This window comes from Peromyscus leucopus, chromosome X (assembly GCF_004664715.2).
Source record: "Peromyscus leucopus breed LL Stock chromosome X, UCI_PerLeu_2.1, whole genome shotgun sequence".
Classification (NCBI taxonomy): Eukaryota; Metazoa; Chordata; class Mammalia; order Rodentia; family Cricetidae; genus Peromyscus; species Peromyscus leucopus.
This window is the reverse complement of record NC_051083.1, coordinates 55,334,942-55,355,887: the sequence shown is the minus strand read 5'-3', so window position 1 is coordinate 55,355,887 and position 20,946 is coordinate 55,334,942. Positions and strand designations below refer to the sequence as shown.

Below are 20,946 nucleotides of genomic sequence, written 5' to 3'. Positions count from 1 at the left end.
TCACACAGGCAGTGGCAGCCGTCCAAGTCTTACCAGTTCAGCATCTGGATCTTTACAAGGTAGACAGGATCCAGTAGAGCAACAGAAAATTCTGCAAGGGAGGCGGGGTGAGAGTGGTGGGGGTGGGGAGATAGGGGGGGCGAGGGCTGGTGGTGGGGTGTCATTGTTTTCTAATCCTTCCCTGCTCTGCAACCTCAATCCACTTCCCCCTCCCCTTTTAGACATTGACAGAGTTCTCAAGCTGGGATTTCTGTACATTCCAGAGCTGGTTATACAACTGAATTCTTTGTTGCTCCAGCTCACCTGGCACTGGCAGTTACTAATGCCACTTAATGTCTTTAGGCTAGTTAGAGGCCTAAGCTCAGCTGGCTCCCTGCCACATTCCAGACACAGTAGCCTGCAAGGCTGGTCTGACAGGCCTCCTCACAGTTCCTCAGTCTGACCTCTGGTTAGGGCTCAGACAAAACTTCTTTCAGTACTTAGATTTTTCCAGAAAAGGGATCTGCACAGAACGAGACTCACAACTGAAGGAGTGTGCTCTGGAGGTCTTGAGAATCATTCCATGTACTTTGGAAGGTATGAAATTTGAGTGAGAGTCAAACTATAGAAACAGTTACCTTCCTAAGACGAAAAGTGAAAGCTACCCTCAAAGGCGAGCATAGGTGTATATTCCAAATATGTGCCAGTCGCTGGTAGTTCAAGTAGCCTCAGAGAAGCAGCTTCCTTTCCTGGGCAGCACTAGGCCTTTGGTGACTGCTGGCAGTTGACCTCTATCTTGCCTTCCCTAAGGGCCTGAAGCAGGAGGCAAGTGGTGTGGTGTGGGGAAAGGCAGGTCACTTTCCTGACAGGTGATCTCCTTTCTGGGAACACCAGCCACTAGGCCCTGCTTCCACACTTAATAATGGACCAGCCATGGTGCCAAGGGGTTCTGCAGGCCCTACAATCTTTACGGCTCCCCATTTCCCGGCCCCATTTCTCCCATCTGGTCTCAAACAACGTGGAAAAACTCCTTAGTAGCAACCTGGGAGCAGTAGCGCGAAAGCACTGGCCACGGAAATAGGAATGCTTGCAAAATCGAAACCGAGTTTCAAGAATCTGGCTAGTCCCATCTGGGCGGGACTAGCTCTTTGAGTCGGGTGTGTAGCCACGCTGAAACCCGCCCCGCGTGGGGGCGGAAGTGGGGAGCCCCGGCTAGGGGTTCGGCAACCTCTCCGCCCCCTGCCAATACCACGCCCGGCTTATTTGCATTTAAAGAGAGAAGAACCAAGGAAAACAGTGGGCGGGCCAGGGCATGCCTTCCCACTGTGGCGATTGGACCTCATGCCTGCCAATCAGATCACGGACGTCCCACCCTGTAACTGTGGAGTCCAGGGTGAAAGGGGTATGGGGGAGCTGCCCAGAGCCTGGAGAAGGGTAGTCGGTGCAGGAGAATGCTGTAGCTGTGGTGTCGGCTGGGCTGCGGCAGGAGCAGTCGTGGCGGCGTTCTCAGCAGAGGCTCCAGCTCAGAGCAGAGCAGCTCAGCAGACAATAACCGCACTGGGAGCTGGACCTGGCGGGGTAAGCATTGCGCACAGCTAGGAGCCATCCTGCTGAAGGTCTAGTGCATCCCCGCGTGCTCTGTTCTGGTCGCTTGGAGGAGGGCATCAAGGGCCAGGCTGGTCGGAGTCCCGGTCTCTCGCCGCTCTTTCTTGGTACTCGCTTTTCGTACTGTCCAGTGAGGGGCCCAGAGGCCGTTAGTCTTTAGGGTACAGGCGATCGTGGCTGGGGGTGGGGTGGGAGGGCCGGAAGGCGGGCGGACTAGCCTGGGCTACGCCTCTAGGTTGTAAGAGGAGGCTGGGATGGGCCCACATGTGCTGTTGCGTGGTTCTGGGAGGGGCGCCGCTAGCTAGCACCCCAAGAATGTGTTTGCAGGCCGGGAACTCCTTAGCTTTGTTTGTAGTACATTTGCTGGAACAGCTGTTAGGCCGGTGCTGCTCACCCGCGAGGCCTTGCTGTGGCCCCTCCCCTCTGCAGTGCATCTCCTATGTCTCTCCTCTGCAGAGGAAGCTGGCGCGCTAGCCAGGGCCAGACTGAGACTGGCTTTAGGATAGGTTAAGATATCCACAGTCTGTTCCTCCTCAAGGGAGCACAGTTGGGTTTCTGAACTTCCCACTTAGCCTTGAAACCTTGGTCCCGTGGTCCCAACCAGCCGCACCCCCTCCTGGGCCTCCAGTTCTCATTTGGTTCCCACCCCCATTGCAGGCGGGCTGGACCAGGAGCTCTTACTGGTCTTTGGGTTAGAGCTGCAAGGCCGCTTTGTTGCCGCCCCCCAGACACCCCCGCGCGTCTTTTCCCTTGTAGGGCATAGGGCGCGTTTTTCTCTCCAGCCTTCGGTTTAAAATAGCAATGGGCACAATATTGTGGGGGTATTTCCGTACTAGAAGCGGAGGGGGCAGTCATCGTAGTAAAGAACACACGGTGCATATAAGGCAGACAAATCCTACAACTTCCCAGTTACTTAAAACACCCAGCCTGCCAGACTACTGTCATTGTCTGCTGCAGACACCTCTGACACTGGTGACCGCCCAAAGGCGTGACTTCTTCTGAGCTCCCCTTTGAGGGGCTAAGCTTGCCAGAGGAGCCATGGGTAGGGGGGAGGCAGAGGCAGCAGCCGGACTAATACTGCAGAACCATCCTCCCCCTAGCTGGACTCGCCTTGATAGGAGTCTAGACAGCCCTGTCCGCATACAAACCTCTTCTGCGGCTCTGGCCCGCCTGCCTTGGCAGCAATGGCATGGACAGGACCCAGGGCACTGCATTGCTGGACTTCCTGCCCTAACCAGAGGAGATTCCAACAAATCCTGTTCTCTAGGTGCAGTACCCCTCATGTGTCCTGTGCTGCACCACCGTGGACTATTCGGGCATTCCTGAAGGATAAGAGAGGGGATTTGACTAAGGGACTTTTCAGGCTGGACATTTTTGGAGTTGGGCAATGAGACCCGGTAAATCTTTTACTTGGGAAGGTTAGCCTGGAATCTCCTTGATAGCAGCCAGGATTGCAGATACCACACTATTGTTACCCCCTGCCTATGTTTACCAGACCTCAGCACACACCTCTCCTTGCAGCTGAACCTTTATATCTCAGGTGTGGCTCTTTTCTGCTCTCACTTCAGCCCAGCAGCCAACTTTCCCACCCTCAGACACTCACCATACTCCTGTCCAAGTCCTTTTCAGGCCTCAGTTCTCAACCAGCTTTTTCAGGCTGCTTCTTGATGACCGGAACTCTTTCTTGAAACTTCCTGTATAGGTAAGTTTCCCTAACAGCTTTCTTTCCCTCGTATAGATACCTAGGTTCTCTCACAACCCTCAGAGGGGTAAATACATCTTAGGCTTCAGCTATAACCCTCTCAGACCCCAGCATTATAAAGTAGTTAACGAATGAATGTTCCAGAAGGACTTTCTGTCTTTGTAGAGTTTAGAAAACACCTTTAGCCTTAGTTTGTTTGTCCCAAACCATGAAACTTAAAGAAATGGTAACAAGGCTCATATATATATATATATGATGTGGGTGGGAAGGGGGATTGGGTTGCTACTACATTAAAAAAGAAAGTCATAATCAGTCCCCTCTATAATGACCTCAGGGTCTGGACTGCGCAAACCCTGGGGCTCTGTATACTTTTGGTTGCTGATTCATGAGCGTACAGGCAAACTGCCATGGAAGAGATCTATGTATGCAGTGGGGGAGTCATCTTTTAAAGCCGCTGGGAAGTGCAGGAGTTTGGTAGAGAAAGAGTAGACAGAATTAGAAATGAAAGGGAGTGACTGGCAGACAGGGGGAGTCTGGTTGAGATGGCCTAGCTCGGAGGTACGAAAGAGTTTAGGACCCAGTGGTGGGAAATTCCAAATACCAAACATTGGAATGGTCATCAAATGTTTTCAGGGGGAGATCATTGAACAGTGGGTGACTAGGGTTGTGTGTGTGGTTTTTTTATTTGTTTTTTTTGGGGGGGCTTGGTTTTATTGTTGTTTTGAGACAGGGTCTCACTGGGTAGCTCCAGCTGTGCTGGAACTTGCTTTGTAGGCCAGGGGCCTTGAACCCATTGACAGTTGCCTGTCTTGAATGTTAGGATTAAAGTGGAGCATCACCATGCCCAGCCCAAGAATGGAGCTTTTGAAAGGGTTTTTAAATGGGGTCTTAGAAAGGGATTGAAAGCATCCTACAAATCAGGTAGGTAAGAGGCCACCTCTAAATCTATAAATAGAACTGGGGACATGCTATCTCCAGAATGAAGTTCCACACTGTCGGCTTCCCTTTGGCCTTTAATAGACAAGGTGGGGAGCAGGGAGGGCATCTCAGCCTAAAGAGTTTCTTACAAAAGGCTAAGAAATATCCTCCAGACCTCTTTTAACCCGTTTTCTCTCAGCTCCACAGATCTTAGTGTGGAATAGCAGTTAAGATCCCTATGGTCATAGATGTGCCCTGGAAAGCAACAAAGGTATGCTTAAGGTCACATAGTAATTTAAGGATGGGTTAGTGCTACTGTGTGGTAGCCCTGTATGCTGCGGCCCAAGGTCTCCAGCAGGCTCCACTCAATGCACATCTTTGACGATCTACTCCCTCCTCCCACCAGCCCATTCCTCAAAACTGAAGGCTCCCTGGGTTTATGTGGCAGTTGCATCATGGGAACTCCTCATCCCTTTCATATTTTTTTTGCCTCTCAGTCTGCCAAATGTTGGGGGCTGGAAGTGTCAGGAGGAGAAAGGTATTTGGGAAAAGTTGACACCTCAAGCACTATCCTATTTACACTCAAAGTGTGTATGAAAGAAATGGCCCTGCTTCACTATTCTAGAGAAATAAGGGGATGGGAGAAAGAGCAAGAAGCTTGTCACGGCATGAGTTTGCTTCTAAGAACCATTACTGTCTAGGGGTCCTGATCATGTTCGTTTTCTCTGCACAATAATGAATCTTGAACGCGCAGGTAGCAGTGGGGAAATTCTGGAACACAGCAAACAGGAGCAGACAGAATCGGCCAGTAAAGAAATGTTTGTACTGTGGGTAGTGAAACACACACACACACACACACACACACACACACACACACACACACAGCAAGCATACAAAGGGAAAGACAGTTACAATACAGAGGGGACACCCAGGAAGCCTAAGCCCAGTGCCTCCTGGAGGGCTTGTTTCTGTTTTTAGGTCTCTGAAGGGTCTTCCTTCCCTAATTTAGGATTGGTCAGTTTCGAGAAAGACAAGAGGGCTGATTGACCCACAACTGATGTGTAAACATGTCCTGATCCGGCCTTGAACTTGTTGAGCAAGTCTGTCAGCAGAGGGCCTCTGGCAGGGGAAAAGGGCTGCAAGGCTTTTGTTTTAAGCTGCCAGGCTTTGTCTCAGGTGAGGAGGGTGAGGAAGAAGCCGGCCATGCTGGAAGCTCACCGTCTTTATTACCTATCCTTGGACCCCTCTGCCCATCTCTCTGCCTATCAGGGAATACATGAAACTCCTAAATCCTAGTCTCTCGGAACCAAAGACAGAGAATGGGGTTCCAGCTTTCTCCCTCACAGTTAGGCTGCCTGAGACAGAAAAGGGAAACTCCAGATGCTATCAGTTTCTCTGCACAAATGCTGCTTAGGCAGATAAACTAGATGCTAAAGTTTTAGCCCCCAAGAGGAAGAAGTATTTCACAGCCTTTCTGAATACATGGAGGAGGTGTAGCCTGTCTCTGATCATGCTTTTGCTTGACTAGTATTGATACACTGGTAGGCTACACAGACAGAGTACCAACCTTTGAGGAGACTCCAAGGGAGGGGCAAGTAAGTAGATCTCAAAGCCCCTGTCCTGATTGTGAGCTGAGTAATGATCCATCAAAGAAATCTGGGGCACCAGGAAGATCCTCAGGGGTGGGGTGTGCCTGAGTAGTGGAATACTTTCCTTGCATTTGGAGATAATGTGTTTGTCACTCCAGCACCAAAAACCAAACACCACAAAAAATAAAACAGAAAAAGAAAACTCATCAGGGAAGCTCATTTCTAGGGAGAGGCTGTGTCTTGGTACTCTATCTTTTGAACTGAATAAAAGCCCTGTATATTTGGAGCTGAGATCATAGGGCAGAGAAGTAAGACTGAAAACTTTCAAGGGGCATGCAGGAAAAGCAGACGTTGAAGGTCAGATAAAGGGGTTTGAATACAAGGCCTGTGTCATCTTCAGAGGACTCGGTGGCAGCTGAGGAACAGCTAGAGAGAAAGGACCTTGATTGTAAGCAGTCTCCTAGAAAGGTCCCGTTATGTAGTATCTGTTCCATGCATAGTAATTAGTTTGCCTTTGCATTGATAATCTTTAATCCATAACCACAATCCTGCAAAGTAGGTAAATTTTTTTTTTCCATTTCACAGATAAGGCATTTCTGTCTCAGAGAATTTTCTCAAATCGTTTTGCCTGTAAGGGATAAAACTGGCATTCCACTTTCAGACTGACAAACTCCAGCTGAATTAGAGTAGCACTGAACCAGCATCCCCAAGCTCCTACTCCATGATAGATGCGGTGACTATGAGACAGGGAGTCCTTGTGAGCAAGCTAAATGGACAGACTGCAGCCTGCCAGAAGGAAAGAAGCAGGGATGAGTACATGCACAAGGCAGCTGAGGAGCTGGCGAAGGAAGCAGGGAAGCAGGGAAGCAACAGAAGGCCAGGTTTGGGGATTGTGCTGCATCTGGAGTTGATGAGGTGCTTTCTGGAAAGGAGCCTTCCCACAGCAGGGATGCTGCGAATTAGGAAAGGGTGGTTGCAGGACTGGGTAAGAGGGACTCTTTCAACCACTTCCACTGTTCCACCAAAGATCCAAACCACACCACGAAAATCTTGACCCCAGGCCTAGTCTACAGGCACTAGTAATGTACTACTCGAGTACCAGATAATCTCAGAGGTCATTATCTTTTTTTTTTTTTTTTTTTTGGACATAGGGTTTCTCTGTGTAACAACAGCTCGGACTGTCCTGGAACCCACTTGAACTCACAGACATCTGCCTGCTTCTGCCTCCTGAGGGCTGAGATTAAAGGCGTGCGCCACCACTGCCCGACTCAGAGAAGTGATTATCTTTAAGTAGCTCAAACTCTTCAAAATTGTCCACTTTGGCAGCTTTCTGTTTCAGCCCTTTTGGCACCTCAAACTTCTCTCCCAAGGAAACAGAACAGAAGATACGTTTCATAATTTGAAAGTGGTGGTGATAGCATTGCTTGATGAGGAAAGCAGTCACAGGCTGAAGAGGTAGCACCTGGATTCTCAAGACATCAGGTTTTGTGGGTTTTTTTCTGGAATGTGCTGGGTAAGGCCAAAACAGCAGTAGCCAGCAAGCAATTCATTCAGGAAAAGTTAAACTGAGCTGGGGCTGGGTAGAATAGGGAAAGAGAATGCTACCTATTAAAGGTATGAAGGGAACTTTCACAGTTCTCCGGGGCCACCTTTTTAGAAACCTATTTTATCAGTTCTTTGATAAATCTTATAAATGTATTTTGATCGTATTCACAACCCTCCTAATTCTTTAACTGGGGGCCCTGCACAGTGAAGCACAGTGGCATGGAATTGAAACTCAAGAGGCCTGGAAGCTACTCAAGTTCTGCCATAATCCCATTAGTGACTTTAGACAAATCTTTCCCCTAGTCTAGGCACAATTTTCTTTTCTGTGACAAGGAGTTACCATTCCCCACCAGCAGGGATTAGTTGGTTGCTGAGAGGAGACAGTGGGACAGGTGAAATGGGAATGCTTTGTGTACTGGTAGGTACCCTAAGTCATTCAAAGATGTCTGTTAATTGCCTTTCTTTTGATGATGGCATTTTTAGCTCAGTTTAAAATGTTGATTTTTCTGGTCCGGACTAAGGAACCTAGCTAGACTCTCCCAGATGATCTAGAGTTGCTTGCTCTCTGAACATTGAAAGTTGTCCTAATGAGCAAGTTAAGCTTCTGTGGGCTAACTACAATCACCAGGGGAAATTGCCAAGGTTTCCGACATGCCTGTAGAACTTTGGAGAACACCCTAGTCAACCCTGACTGGGGTAGATTTATTGCTGGAAATTGTCCAGTCATAGTTGGAATAAACATTAATACAATTTGCCATAATGTTTGAGCTTCTGCTGTGCAATGCATTTTCTTTGGTACTTTACATGCATTGATTTTGTTCCCACAATAGTCTCAGTAAGGAGGAATTCTCAATAGCCCCATTTCACAGTTGAGGAAATTGAGGGTCAGACAGGTTGGATAACTTGCTGAGTTTTCCCCAGCGTGGCATAGCTAATTCTAATGAAGGACTGTCGGGCTCTCTCGGGAAAGACACCCACCATTCTCACATCTTTCTTACCCTCTCTCCACCGATATACTGAGGGACTGGATACATTAGGGTTGTCTTCCCAAAGACTGCTGGAACAAGTCTGGAAACTCTAATGCATTGGTGAAGGCCATGCCCCTGAAGCTATCCCCTGGTTTCTTCCCCGAGCCCAGCCTTTCCTAACTTTTGCTAAGCTGCTCACTTGAAGCGAGGCTAAGAACAGAAACTGTAAAGGTTGGCCGGAAGCTGTTTCTTTCTCAGGAGAAGGGTTTCAGGCAGGTCTGTGACTGTTCTTCTACTTAGGTTTTGAGGAGCATGGAGAAGAAAGCCACATTTCCTTAGGAGCCAGCTTCAACTTGTCCCAGAATGGCCTGAGGTTGGCTCTTGCATTTTCTGCCGCAGCCTGTTCACTGCTGTAGTCAGAGTGGCTGCAGCTAGTGGCCTCTCTCAGGGAGCACTGAGTATCTTGGGAGGGTTCCCAAAAGCCTATCTGAAAAACAGCCAGCCACACTGACTGAGTGCTGAGGAGCTCTGCATTTGGCAGGACCACTTTCTTGGCAAGAGCTCTAAGGGAATCCAGTCCCAGCCTAAGGGAGCTTCAGAGTTTGTCCTTTGGTCTTCCTTTTGTTTTGGGCCCCACTCCCCTGAAAGGTTCTTCTTACACTGGCTCAAGGAAGAATACCTGTTTTAGGAGGACAGTTTGAGGACCATGGTAGATTAATAAAGAGGATGACGAAGCCTTGGGGTCCAGGTAGCTAGGTAAGACCAGATTAGGGAGCTGCTAGTTATATGATAGTCCTATTACACCCCTTCAAGGTGTTCTGTGGAACACAGGCAGAGATCCTGTGAGCAGCTTTGGGGGGCATGGTTCTGGGAGGGAAAGACAAGAGAGAGATAATGAGATATGACTTAGTTTTAAGATTGATCCTTGCTTAGCAAAACTAATAATCTGGAGTCTGACTAAGAGGAAGGTCATTGAGGTAATAGAATCTCTGTCCCAGGGTGAATGAGATATACCCCATAGACTCAGGCATTGGAAGCTTTGGCTACAGCATTAAGTTTCCTGGTGAGTCTTTTCTCCTCAAACTATGTATTTTGTATTTCCTCTGCCCCACTTGTTCTTTTTCATTGTAGACCAGCATAACAGTATTACTAATAACCATGCCAGAGACTCTCAATATTATGCTTTACCAAAGAAATTAGTACATTGCTCTCTAATTTAGCCTCAGGCAAGTTCTTTTGACAAGGGCAGAATACAGCCAGATTCTTTGCCAGAACAACACAGAAATGTCCTCTAGACTAGCTGCTGTTGAAGTCTTTGCTTCCCTTTGAAACCTTGAGTCAAGTTTCTAGAGTCTGCTTTGATCTCAGCACTGTCTTCCAGTCTCAGCCCATTAAGCTCTGCTTATAACATTCAACTACTTTTCTAGTCCAAAGTTTAAAAATCTTCCAGGTTCCTCAAACAAAAGAAAACAAATGCACGTTCAGATTCTTAGCAGCACCAGCCCACACTCACACCAGTTTCTGTCACAGTTACTTCTCTGTTGCTGTGAGAAAACACCATGGCCAAAGCAAATTACAGAAGGAAGGGTTTACTTTAGTTTATGGTTCCAGAAGTTTAGAATCCATAATAATAGGGATAGCATGGGCAGCAGTCAGCAGGCATGGCAGTAATAACAGGAAGCAGAGAGTTCACATGTTGAACCTCACACAGCAAACAGAGAGAAAAAACTATAAATGGCACGGAGTCTTTAGAAACTCTCAGAGCCCGCCTCCAGTGATGCTCTTCCTCCAAAAAGCCTACCCGTCCCTAAACCTCCCCCAAACAGCACAATAGTGTTCAGACGTCTGAGTCTATGGGAGATATTCTCATTCAAACCACTACTGCTCCCTGGGCCTGATAATGTCTCCTGGCAGATGAGAGGGCGGGTGTAGTTTGGATTCTAGTCCTGTGGCCCAAAGCTGTGACAGCGAGTTGACAATGTAGAGCAGTGGTTCTCAACCTGTGGGTCATGACCCTTTGGGGGTTGGCTTTTCGGATATCCTACATATCCGATATTTACATTACAATTCATAACAAATTTTAGTGACAAATTATAGTTATGAAGTAACAATGAAATAACGTTATGGTTGGGGGTCACCACAACATGAGGAACTGTATTAAAGGGTCACAGAATTAGGAAGGTAGAGAACCACTGATGTAGAGAGTGGTAATGAGGTGGCTTCTACCCCCATATAGCATGCTGGCAAGGTCCAGAGAGACTGTCCTCCAGTGAGGGGATCAAGTTTCTATATTCTCTTCACCTAATCATCATTGCCAAGAACTGTTTGATTCAACTAAAATAAGTAATTCCCTTTGTGATTGGTAAGAACACATACCCCATGTAGATCACTGCCATTTCCATTCCTTAATGCTTGACAAAGCCCAGGCTGAATGCCTCTTCCTCCTCAAAGCATCTTTTCTTTCTCTCTTCCTTCCATCCTTGCTTCCTTCCTCCCTCCCTTTCTTCCTTCCTTCCTTTCTTTCTCTTTCTCTTTCTCTTTCTCTTTCTCTTCCTTTCTCTTTATTTATTTCTTTCTCTTTCTTTTTCTCTCTCTTTTTCTCTTCCCCTCTTTCTTCTTTTCTCTTTTTTCAATTTTCTCTCTCTCTCTCTTTCAATCTATCAATCTACCTATCTACCTGTTCTTTGAGAATTGCATACATGTATAAAATATATTTTGGTCATGTCCACCTATCACCTCCCCTCTCCTCCTTCTGGATTCCTCTTCCATTTTCCTTCCAGCTTCACACCCCCTTCTTTGTTTTCTCTCCCAGTGAGTCCAGTTAGTGCTGCCCTGTGCATGTGGATGCAATGCTATCCACTGGATCATAGGAATCCACTAGGGGCCACACTCCTGAATAAAACTGACTCCCTCCCCCAGCAGCCATCATCATCTGACAGTAACTCTTCAGGTAGGGAAGAGAGTTCTTGGGTCTCTCCCTAATCCATGCTGAAATTTTGGCTGGTTTCATCTAGTGCAGGCCTTGTACATGCTGTCACAGCTGCTGAGAATTCATGTATGTGACAGCCCTGTCATATCCAGAAAACACTTTGCAGTATCTCTCCATTACCTCTAGTTCTTTCAGTATTTCTGCACTCTCTTCCATGATGATCCCTGAGTTTGGGGGTAGGAAATGTGATCCAGATTTACATTTAGGGCTGAGTCCTCCGCAGTATCTTATTACCTGTGTATTGATCAGTTGTGAGTCTCTATATTCATTACTGTCTGCTGCAAAAGGAAGCTCTAATGAGGGTTGAGAGCTTCACTGATCTATGAGTACCAAGGTAAGTACGTAGAAAGCAGTTTAGTATGAAATCCATTCAGCAATTAGTAGGTTCTCTCCTAAGGTCTATGGTCTTCCCCAGACATTGGTTTTTGGTCAAGACAACTTTTCTGAGCCCAGGGATTATTCTATCTTTTAAATTTATCTAGAGCCTCATTAAAGCTAGCCTGTGCTACACACCTCAAGGAGAGCCAGAACTATGTAGAGAGACCCTGTCTCAAAAAACAACAACAAACAAACAGAGGCTATTTTTATTTTATTTTATTTGTTTGTTTATTTATTTATTTATTTATTTATTTATTTATTTATTTTGATTTTTCGAGACAGGGTTTCTCTGTGTAGCTTTGCGCCTTTCCTGGGACTCACTTGGTTTTCCAGGCTGGCCTCAAACTCACAGAAATCTGCCTGCCTCTGCCTCCCGAGTGCTGGGATTAAAGGTGTGCGCCACCACCGCTCAGCTCGAGGCTATTCTTTAAGGCCTACATTATGCTCTTATCTTCAGACTTCTGTAGGTAAGATTCTCTCCCTACTAGTCTGTGAGCTCTCTTAAGCAAGGACTGAGAGTCCTCTTCTTAGCTTGGCCTGATGCACTGACTGTAGTGTCTGTCACTTACTGAATGTTCAGAGAGGTTTAAAATAAAATATGAATTCCACATCGAGCAATACAATTTCATGAATAACTTCACTGCTCTTAGCCCCTCCCCCAATATCATAATGACAGTCCTATTAGTGATTTCAAGGCTAGTGTGAGAAGATTAACACTATGAAAAGTAAGGAATTGAGTACAGGATGGGCTCATATTCTTATTACTACATGAGGCACAGAATTCTGGGTGATTGTATGCTTAGTGCTGAAGGTACTGTTTGTTACAGAGATGAGTTTGTAGAGTATAATGTCAAGATGTATTTCATAGAGAAATGGATAACCTGAGAAAAGAGCAATTCATATATCTTCACTGAGAAGATCAGATGAGCTTTTCTCTCATCTCCAAACCAGAGATCATCTTACTCTGGTTGCTTAGCAAAGTGCCCTTAATGGAACTGGGGTTGCCTTGATGATTTAAGTGTGTCAAACTAGGTGAGGTACCAGACACAACCTTGTTGGGGAGATAGGAACCTAGGTGCTAGGAGAGGCTTGTCTAATGAAATCGCAGGCTAGAGTATTGTTGCTAGTTCCTCTTCGGTCCTGGTGCTGGACTACAGTATCCTACTGCAGATAACTGTGTGGCTCATAGTTATGTGGCATCCAGTCACTGGACCAGTGTTCTGGCCAGCTAGTCCTAGGACTGCTGCAGTCTCAGTCCCTCCCTTTCTTCCTCTCCCAGGTTCTAGCCTCTTGCTCTCTCAATCCCAGCAGCTGTTCTGTCTCCCTTTGCCACCTTAGATCTACAAAGAGAGTTCAGAGAGGGGAGGGGATTCCTAAGGAGGGATCATTGGGTTTCTGCAGGCTCTTCAGTGCTTTAGCTGTCAGATGTTTACTGTCACTGGAAAACACTAGACTTATCAGAGACTAAGGGAATGATGAGGTTGGTATAGAAGGTGGTTAACCCTTCTTTTTATTCCACTTCTATTGGCACTTGGATTAGGGAACTTTGACCAGAATGGTGCGGCTTACACAAAGTTTATTTAAATAGCTCTTGGTGGCCTATATCTTAGGCTAGGAGCATAAATCATGTAGCATTGTATGCTTTCAAGCTCCCTTTCTAGAGGAATAGAGTAGAAGAAAATGTTTGCCTTGTGACTCTACAGTAGAATCTGGTGGTTATGCTTGCCAAGGACAAAATTAAAATCTCCTGCCAGCAGGATAGTCAATAGAGAGTCTGATCCTGATCTCTCCCTGCTGTGGGATGTCTTTCTGTACACTGTGAATATATGTTGTTCCCATTGGTTAATAAATAAGCTGCTTTGGCCAATGGCAAGGCAGCTAAGAGGCAGGTGGGAAATCTAAGGAGAGAGACAGGAAACAGAACGGTGGAGTCTGGAGAGATTCGAGCCTGCCGCCCAAGGAGCAACATGCCAACAGACTGGTAAAGCAATGGTGTAGATGTAACCAACCGTCTTATTAAGTAAGAAACAGAACCAATGCAAAGAAGACAGCCAAGAGATCAGAGCTAAGAGCCTTACCCTTCCAGCTGAAGCTAGCCTCTTCAGCCAAGAGACCTCTCTGAAAGAGACCTACTTCCTGTGTGTTTGTCTTTATATAGTCTTTCTGTTCTGCCTTCTCATTGGCTGTAAACCCAAACACTTGACTGCCTCATCACTGCCTGTCTCTAGAGACTTCCAGGTCTTCTCTGGTATTGAGATTAAAGGCGTGTGTCTCCAATGCTGGCTGTATCCTTGAACACACAGAGATCTACCTAGCTCTGCCTACCAAGTGCTGGGATTACAAGCGTACACCACCACCGTCACGTTCTTGCTATGGCTCTAATAGCTCTGACCCCCGGGCAACTTTATTTATTAACATACAATTAAAATCACATTTCAGTACAAATAAAATACCACCATACAATGGAACACATGGCAAAACATAGATTAATAGAAATGGATTAATTTAAGATATAAGAGCTAGCTAGCAAGAGGCCTGCCATAGGCCATACAGTTTGTAAATAACATTAAGCCTCTGAGTGATTATTTTATAAGCAGCTGAGGGACTGTGGGGCTGGGCAGGATCTGAGAAAACTTACAGCTATGTCTCTCTCACATAGTCTCTACAAGGGCTTTAGGTACATAGCTCTTGGTAGGCCTTCTGGACAGGGGATACTGAAGCCCAGAGGATATTTTCCTGAGGCTTCCATGTCATTTTGCAGGTCCTACATGACAGCCCTGATCTGCAACTCAATGGTGTTCCTTCGCTGGGGTCCAGAAAGTTTGGCCATTGTCCTAGTGGCAGTTAAGAGAACCCGTGGGCAGAAGATAACACTGGAGATATGTTTTTCTTCCTGGCCCTGAGAAAAATGTTGGTGATAGTCCAGGCAAATGTTTAATTGAAGCCTGGATCCAGTAGGGCCCAGTGAAGGCTCAATGATCACCTTCACCACACCATTTTCAAAACTTCAGTGATACTAGAAGCAGCATTCCTTTCCCTCGATTCCTTTCCTGACCCCAATCCAATAATGAATAAGCTTCCTTATAGACAATAGCATGATTGGGCTTTTGCTCAGCTACAATAGCCTCTGTCAGATTTTCTCCCTGTACTTAACGTCAGCGTAAAGGGTGTAGACTAGTGAGGAGGCAGCTAATGATAGCTGCCTGTTGCTCAGTGTGGTGTTTTACTGCTGTGGGGCCCAGAAGAAGCCGGACCAGCAAACCAAACATAGGGACTAGATTAAGGTTTTACCAGTGTTTACTTATTTTCTCTCTGGTCCCATTCAATCCTTAGACAATAGCCACCCATAGAAACAAACCCAGCCTGCTGTGTACTTGCTCACCGGTATCTGTCTCTCTCTTTGTCTCTCGTATCTCCCTCAGACCCAGCTGTGATGCTCCCTGACTGATCATGTTATAACTCCACCTGGAATCCAAAGGCTGCATTTCCAGTTCAAGAGCTGTCACCAGCATGGAGACTCCAAAGGACGAAGCTGTTCAGATCAAGGGAGCATCAGCCTCTAGAGATGCCCAAGACCAGGGAGCCGAAAAGGGAGCCAAGAACAAGACACCTGAGACAACAGAAGGACCAGCCTCAGAGCCACCCTTATCAGGCCCAGGTAGGCTGAAGAAAACTGCCATGAAACTCTTTGGTGGCAAGAAGGGAATCTGTACTCTGCCTAGTTTCTTTGGGGGAGGACGAAGCAAAGGTTCTGGGAAAGGCAGCGCTAAGAAGGGTTTAAACAAGAGTAAGACCCACGATGGCCTGAGTGAAATAGTTCATGGCCCTGAAGATGTTGTCATTGAAGAAACAGGCCTCTCTGTACCTTTGTCCAAGTCCCCTCAATTTCCTAGCTCCCAGAGTGCCCATGGAGCTTTGGAGATAGGCTCTAAACATAAGACATCTGGCACTGAAGCCACAGAGAAAGCTGGAGTTGAAAAGGTACCCTCTGTGCAGAAGCCTAAGAAAGGTCTAAAAGGCTTTTTTAGCAGCATCCGCCGTCACCGCAAGAGCAAGGTGTCTGGGGCTGATCAAAATGGGCTAGGGGCAAAGGAACTTGAGGGGGCCAGAACCAGGTCTCATGAGCATGTGAGTTCAACCTCTCTGCCCAGCTCTGAGGAGAGATTCCAAGCTGCGAGAAAGGAAAATGCCAAACCCCAGCATGCTCCTGAACCAAAAATTTCTCCAGCACTAGAACATTTTTCACCAACTACTGAGAAGACAGCCTGTAAAAATCCAGAAAAACTCACGAAGACCCGTGCCTCAGAGTTCATACAGCCCAAGCCTACTCCTGAAGCTAGTAGCCTTGAGGAGCCCCACACTTCAGAAACAGAAGAAAAGGTAGTGACTGGAGAGGTAAACCCACCCAATGGCCCTGGTGGGGATCAGCTAAGCCTCCTGTTTGGGGATGTCACATCCCTAAAAAGCTTTGACTCACTGACAGGCTGTGGCGACATCATAGCAGAACAAGATATGGACAGCATGACAGATAGCATGGCCTCTGGTGGCCAGAGGGCCAACCGAGATGGGACCAAGCGAAGTTCCTGCTTGGTGACCTACCAAGGAGGTGGGGAGGAGATGGCCTTGCCAGATGATGATGACAATGAGGAAGAAGAGGATGAGGAGGTAGAATTAGAGGATGAGGAAGAGGAGGTCAAAGATGGGGAGGAAGATGGTGACTTAGAGTATCTCTGGGCAAATGCCCAGATGTACCCAAGATCTAATCTGAACCTGGGCTACCATACTGCTACATCCCCCAGTCACCAGGGCTACATGCTCATTGATCCAGTTCAGTCTTATCCTAGTCTAGGCCCTGGAGAACTTTTGACTCCTCAGAGTGACCAGCAAGAGTCTGCTCCCAATAGTGATGAAGGTTATTACGACTCTACCACACCAGGGTTTGAGGATGATTCAGGTGAGGCTCTGGGACTTGCCCATCGGGATTGTCTACCCAGAGACAGCTATAGTGGTGATGCCCTATATGAATTCTATGAGCCAGATGACAGTGTTGAGAACTCCCCACCTGGGGATGACTGCCTTTATGACCTCCGTGGTCGCAACTCCGAGATGTTTGGTTCTTTCTTGAATTTCGAACCCTTTTCTTCTCGGCCACCTGGAGCAATGGAAACAGAGGAAGAACGGCTAGTGACCATCCAGAAACAGTTGCTATACTGGGAGCTTCGCCGGGAGCAGCTTGAGGCTCAAGAGGCATGTGCTAGAGAGGCTCATGCTAGGGAAGCCTATGCTCGAGATACCCACACTCGGGAATCTTACGGCAGAGATGTCCGAACCCGAGAAGCCCAGGCCCGAGAGGTTCATGCTCAAGAGGGTCGAGTCCGAGAGACCCAGGTCAGGCATGAGAAGCCTGTCTTGGAGTATCAGATGAGGCCCTTAGGCCCATCAGTGATGGGCCTCGTGGCAGGGAATTCAGGAGCTTCTCAGACTTCCCACCGGGGAACCACCTCAGCTTTCCCTGCCACTTCTAGCAGTGAGCCAGACTGGCGGGATTTCCGCCCTCTGGAGAAGCGTTTTGAGGGCACTTGCTCCAAGAAAGATCAAAGTACGTGTTTGATGCAGCTCTTCCAGAGTGATGCCATGTTTGAGCCAGACATGCAAGAAGCAAATTTTGGAGGCTCTCCCAGGAGGGCCTACCCTAGTTACTCACCCCCTGAGGAGCCAGAGGAAGAAGAGGATGAGAAGGAAGGGAATGCCACTGTGAGTTTCTCACAGGCCTTAGTAGAGTTTACCAGCAATGGAAACCTTTTTTCCAGCATGTCCTGCAGCTCGGATTCAGACTCATCCTTCACTCAAAACCTCCCTGAGCTGCCCCCTATGGTCACCTTTGACATTGCTGATGTGGAACGGGATGGAGAAGGCAAGTGTGAAGAGAATCCTGAGTTCCACAATGATGACCTCACAGCCTCCTTGGAAGCTTTTGAGCTGGGTTATTACCACAAACATGCCTTCAACAGCTATCATAGTCGATTCTACCAAGGCCTGCCCTGGGGTGTTAGCAGCCTCCCTCGATACTTGGGGCTCCCTGGCATACACCCCCGACCTCCACCTGCTGCAATGGCACTCAATAGGAGAAGCCGTTCCCTTGACAATGCAGAGACCCTAGAGCTGGAGCTCTCCAGTTCTCACCTAGCCCAGGGTTACTTGGAGTCTGATGAGCTACAGCCCCACCAGGAAGATTCAGATGAAGAAGGTGAAGAAGAGGAAGGAGAATGGGGCCGAGACAGTCCCTTGTCCCTCTACACTGAACCTCCGGGGGCCTATGACTGGCCTACCTGGGCTCACTGTCCTCTTCCATTGGAGCCAGACCCTGCTTGGATAAGCCCCAGTCAGTTGGATGAGCCTTTCAATCAGTCTTCATATGGGCAGGCACCCTGTTGCGTACCTCCTGTGGCAATGGCAATGTCAGTCAGCCCAAGGGCACCTGGAGACTCTCTGTCTCAGCTAGCTCGGCCTTCACACCTACCCCTGCCCATGGGTCCTTGCTATAACCTTCAATCGCAGGCCTCCCAAAGTGTGAGGGCCAGGCCTCGGGATGCACTGATGCCCATAGATGAGCCCAGTTGTACCTCCATTTCTGGAGCCAACTCTCTGTCTCAAGCCAAGCCTGTAGGCATCACCCATGGTATCCCTCAGCTGCCCAGGGTGCGGCCTGAACCCCTTCAGCTTCAACCCAGTCACTACAGAGCTTCCAACCTTGACCTGTCGAAGGAGAGGGGCGAGCAAGGTGCCTCTTTCTCTACCAGCTACTCCACTGCCATGAATGGAAACCTAGCCAAGTAGTTATCAATTCCAGAGTGGAGACCTGAGCATGTGAATGGGGTCAGGGGTTGGGCAGAGGGGTGGGGGTGGGGGTTGCTGTTTAACTTGAAAATCCCTTTGGCCAAGATAAACTCTTCTGAGTTTTCACTTTGTTTTCCCACCTCCCTCTGCCATCTTTGGCCAGGTTCAGCCCAAGTACATCTGCCTAGGGAAGCTGCTGCTTCTGTGCTCCGGTTTTTGCTTTGGGGTTTCTTCTGACCTATATAGGGCTTGAGATGCATCCTTATTGCAGGCTGAACCCCTCTTCTCTGGTCCCTTGTTGACAAATGAACCACTGATGAGCAGCCAATTTTTGCACTGACTCTCACCCAGAGATGGGAGGCTTTCTGGCTATTAGCAATATAAAGTATGGTACATATTCTTCCTAACCCTCTTTCCATCACATCAAATGACTATAACCTATCTATTCCAGTTAGTTATGTTTAGAGTGGATCAAGTAGCATGTGTCTCGCTCCCTATTGCTGTGGACTTTGGTATTACAGCTAGATGATGTCCTTTTAACCTGGCCTGACATAGTCTAGATTGAAGACAAAAACACTAATCCCCATATTGGAGGGAATAAATCTGTCTGTATTCAAGCAGAATACAAAGATAGATAGATTGTGGAAACTGCTGTGGGGTCTTGAGCTGTGGAACGCTATCTTGTTTGTTTCTTAAGCCTGTGGCTGTTGCAGGCACTTTAGAACTCCCCCCTTTTTTTGTAATTGAAATTTTCATAATCTCATCACCAGGAATGTAATCTCTTGACTGAGATCAGGGAAGAGAAGCCACCTAAATTGGGCTTGACTATAGGGCATTGGGTTTTAGGGGATGAAAAGGGGGAAAACAGAATGGGTGATCCATTTATCCCAGACACCAAGAAGGGATCTCAGACTTTGGAGACAGAAGCAACTCAGCTTAGGAGGGGAAAGGTTTCCCACCCTTCTTCTCAAACCAAAAAAGTTCCTTAATCCTTGCCCACCCCTTTGGGAAGTGGTTCCAAGCTTACATTTCCAAGACAGGATGCCAATGGCATCTCACCTGTTGTTGTGGGTACTCTAAAAGGCTTTCATCTCCTAATTAGCCAAGTTCTTAGTATTGTCAAAGGACCAGACTTCTTGAGAGGAAAGACTGTAAATGTGCCCTTGCTCTGCCAAGCTGCAGGACTGATTTGCATGGCAGTTGCAATCTCTTTCTGAAATGAACAGCACCCTCCCTTCTCTTATATCCATGCAGATTTCTTTCTTTCTTTTTCTTTTTTTTTGGGGGGGGAGGGGCAGGTGGGCAGGCAGGATCCCATGTTTAATCTTTGCTAGCCTGGAACTCACCATGTAGACCAGGACTGCTTCTGAGTCACAGAGATTCACCTGTCTCTACCTCCTACCAAGCCCAGCCTAGCAGTCTTCACTGTTCACTAAGTGGGAAACACTACTTGGGAAGACCTTGCTATTAGGAAGCCATTGTAACGGGCTTCTCTTGACCGGGCTCAACTCTTCCTTAATCACCCATATGAGACAGTTTCTTGTAAATTTTCTATTGGGCCAGGCATGGTGGCACACGCCTTTCATCCCAGCACTTGGGAGCAAGAGTCAGGTGGAGCTTTCTGAGTTTGAGGCCAGCCTGGTCTACAGAGTGAGTTCTAGGCCACCTAGGGCGACATAGCAAGACCTTGTAAAAAAGAAAAAAGAAAAAAAACAAATTTCTTAATTGGAAATGCCATATTTGGGGGTGGATATGTTAATCTAAGTTAGAACTCCTTTATCTTCTGCCTTGTCCACGTTCTCACCTTGGAACCATCTTCACATCTACTAAGTGAAGATGTGAACAGGGCTCTTGCCAGAGATAAGGCAATTTACCTTGGGAACAGATGCTGATGGCCTTCTGAGTCAAGATAACTTTGTAGACTTAACTTTCGTTGTCAGGGGATATATCCAGGAGAGTCTTTGTAACCGTTTCTAAGGTTGGGATTGGCCCTGTGTCTTTCTCCAACAAGAGCAGGCTTGGTTGGAGCAAGTGGAAAACCCCTAGAGGTAACTACATGAGTTTGCATGGCTCCAGCACCACCCCTCAAGGACCTCAGATCAGCTCTCTTGGATGACGTCGGCTACATCAGGAAGAAGTGCATCTATTGTGGAACTGGAGGATGAAAGAGAGTAAGAAAGGGCCTCCTTGCCCTACCCACATTGTTCCAAGAGACACATGCCCAGGTTTTAACCACTTGGCCTCTCACCAAAGCTGTTCTGGGAGGGTGAGGCTGGAAATGGCCTGGTGGGATGGCAGGAATGAACCACCAAATGCCTTTACAACAGGAAGAAACACCCCCCTTCCCTGGTCAGGTCAGCCTGAGCTCCTGTTTACATTTGGCTGCCATCCACAGCAGGCAGCAGAACTGTCAGCAGCCTCCGTGGCCCACTGGCA

The 20,946-nt window shown here is 47.6% G+C and overlaps 1 protein-coding gene across 1 annotated transcript; it reads left to right on the top strand.

The window, feature by feature from the left end:
* Positions 1 to 1,335: 1,335 nt before the first annotated feature.
* Positions 1,336 to 20,139, top strand: Amer1 (APC membrane recruitment protein 1). Its single transcript, XM_028888877.2, has 2 exons — positions 1,336 to 1,557; positions 15,096 to 20,139. The coding sequence occupies exon 2, from the start codon at positions 15,184 to 15,186 to the stop codon at positions 18,508 to 18,510; it is 3,327 nt and encodes a 1,108-aa protein (XP_028744710.1). The 5' UTR covers positions 1,336 to 1,557; positions 15,096 to 15,183; the 3' UTR covers positions 18,511 to 20,139.
* The last annotated feature ends 807 nt before the right edge of the window (positions 20,140 to 20,946 follow it).

Coding starts and splice junctions, on each gene's coding strand:
- Amer1 (XM_028888877.2), top strand. CDS start 15,184: ATGGAGACTCCAAAGGACGAAGCTGTTCAGATCAAGGGAGCATCAGCC.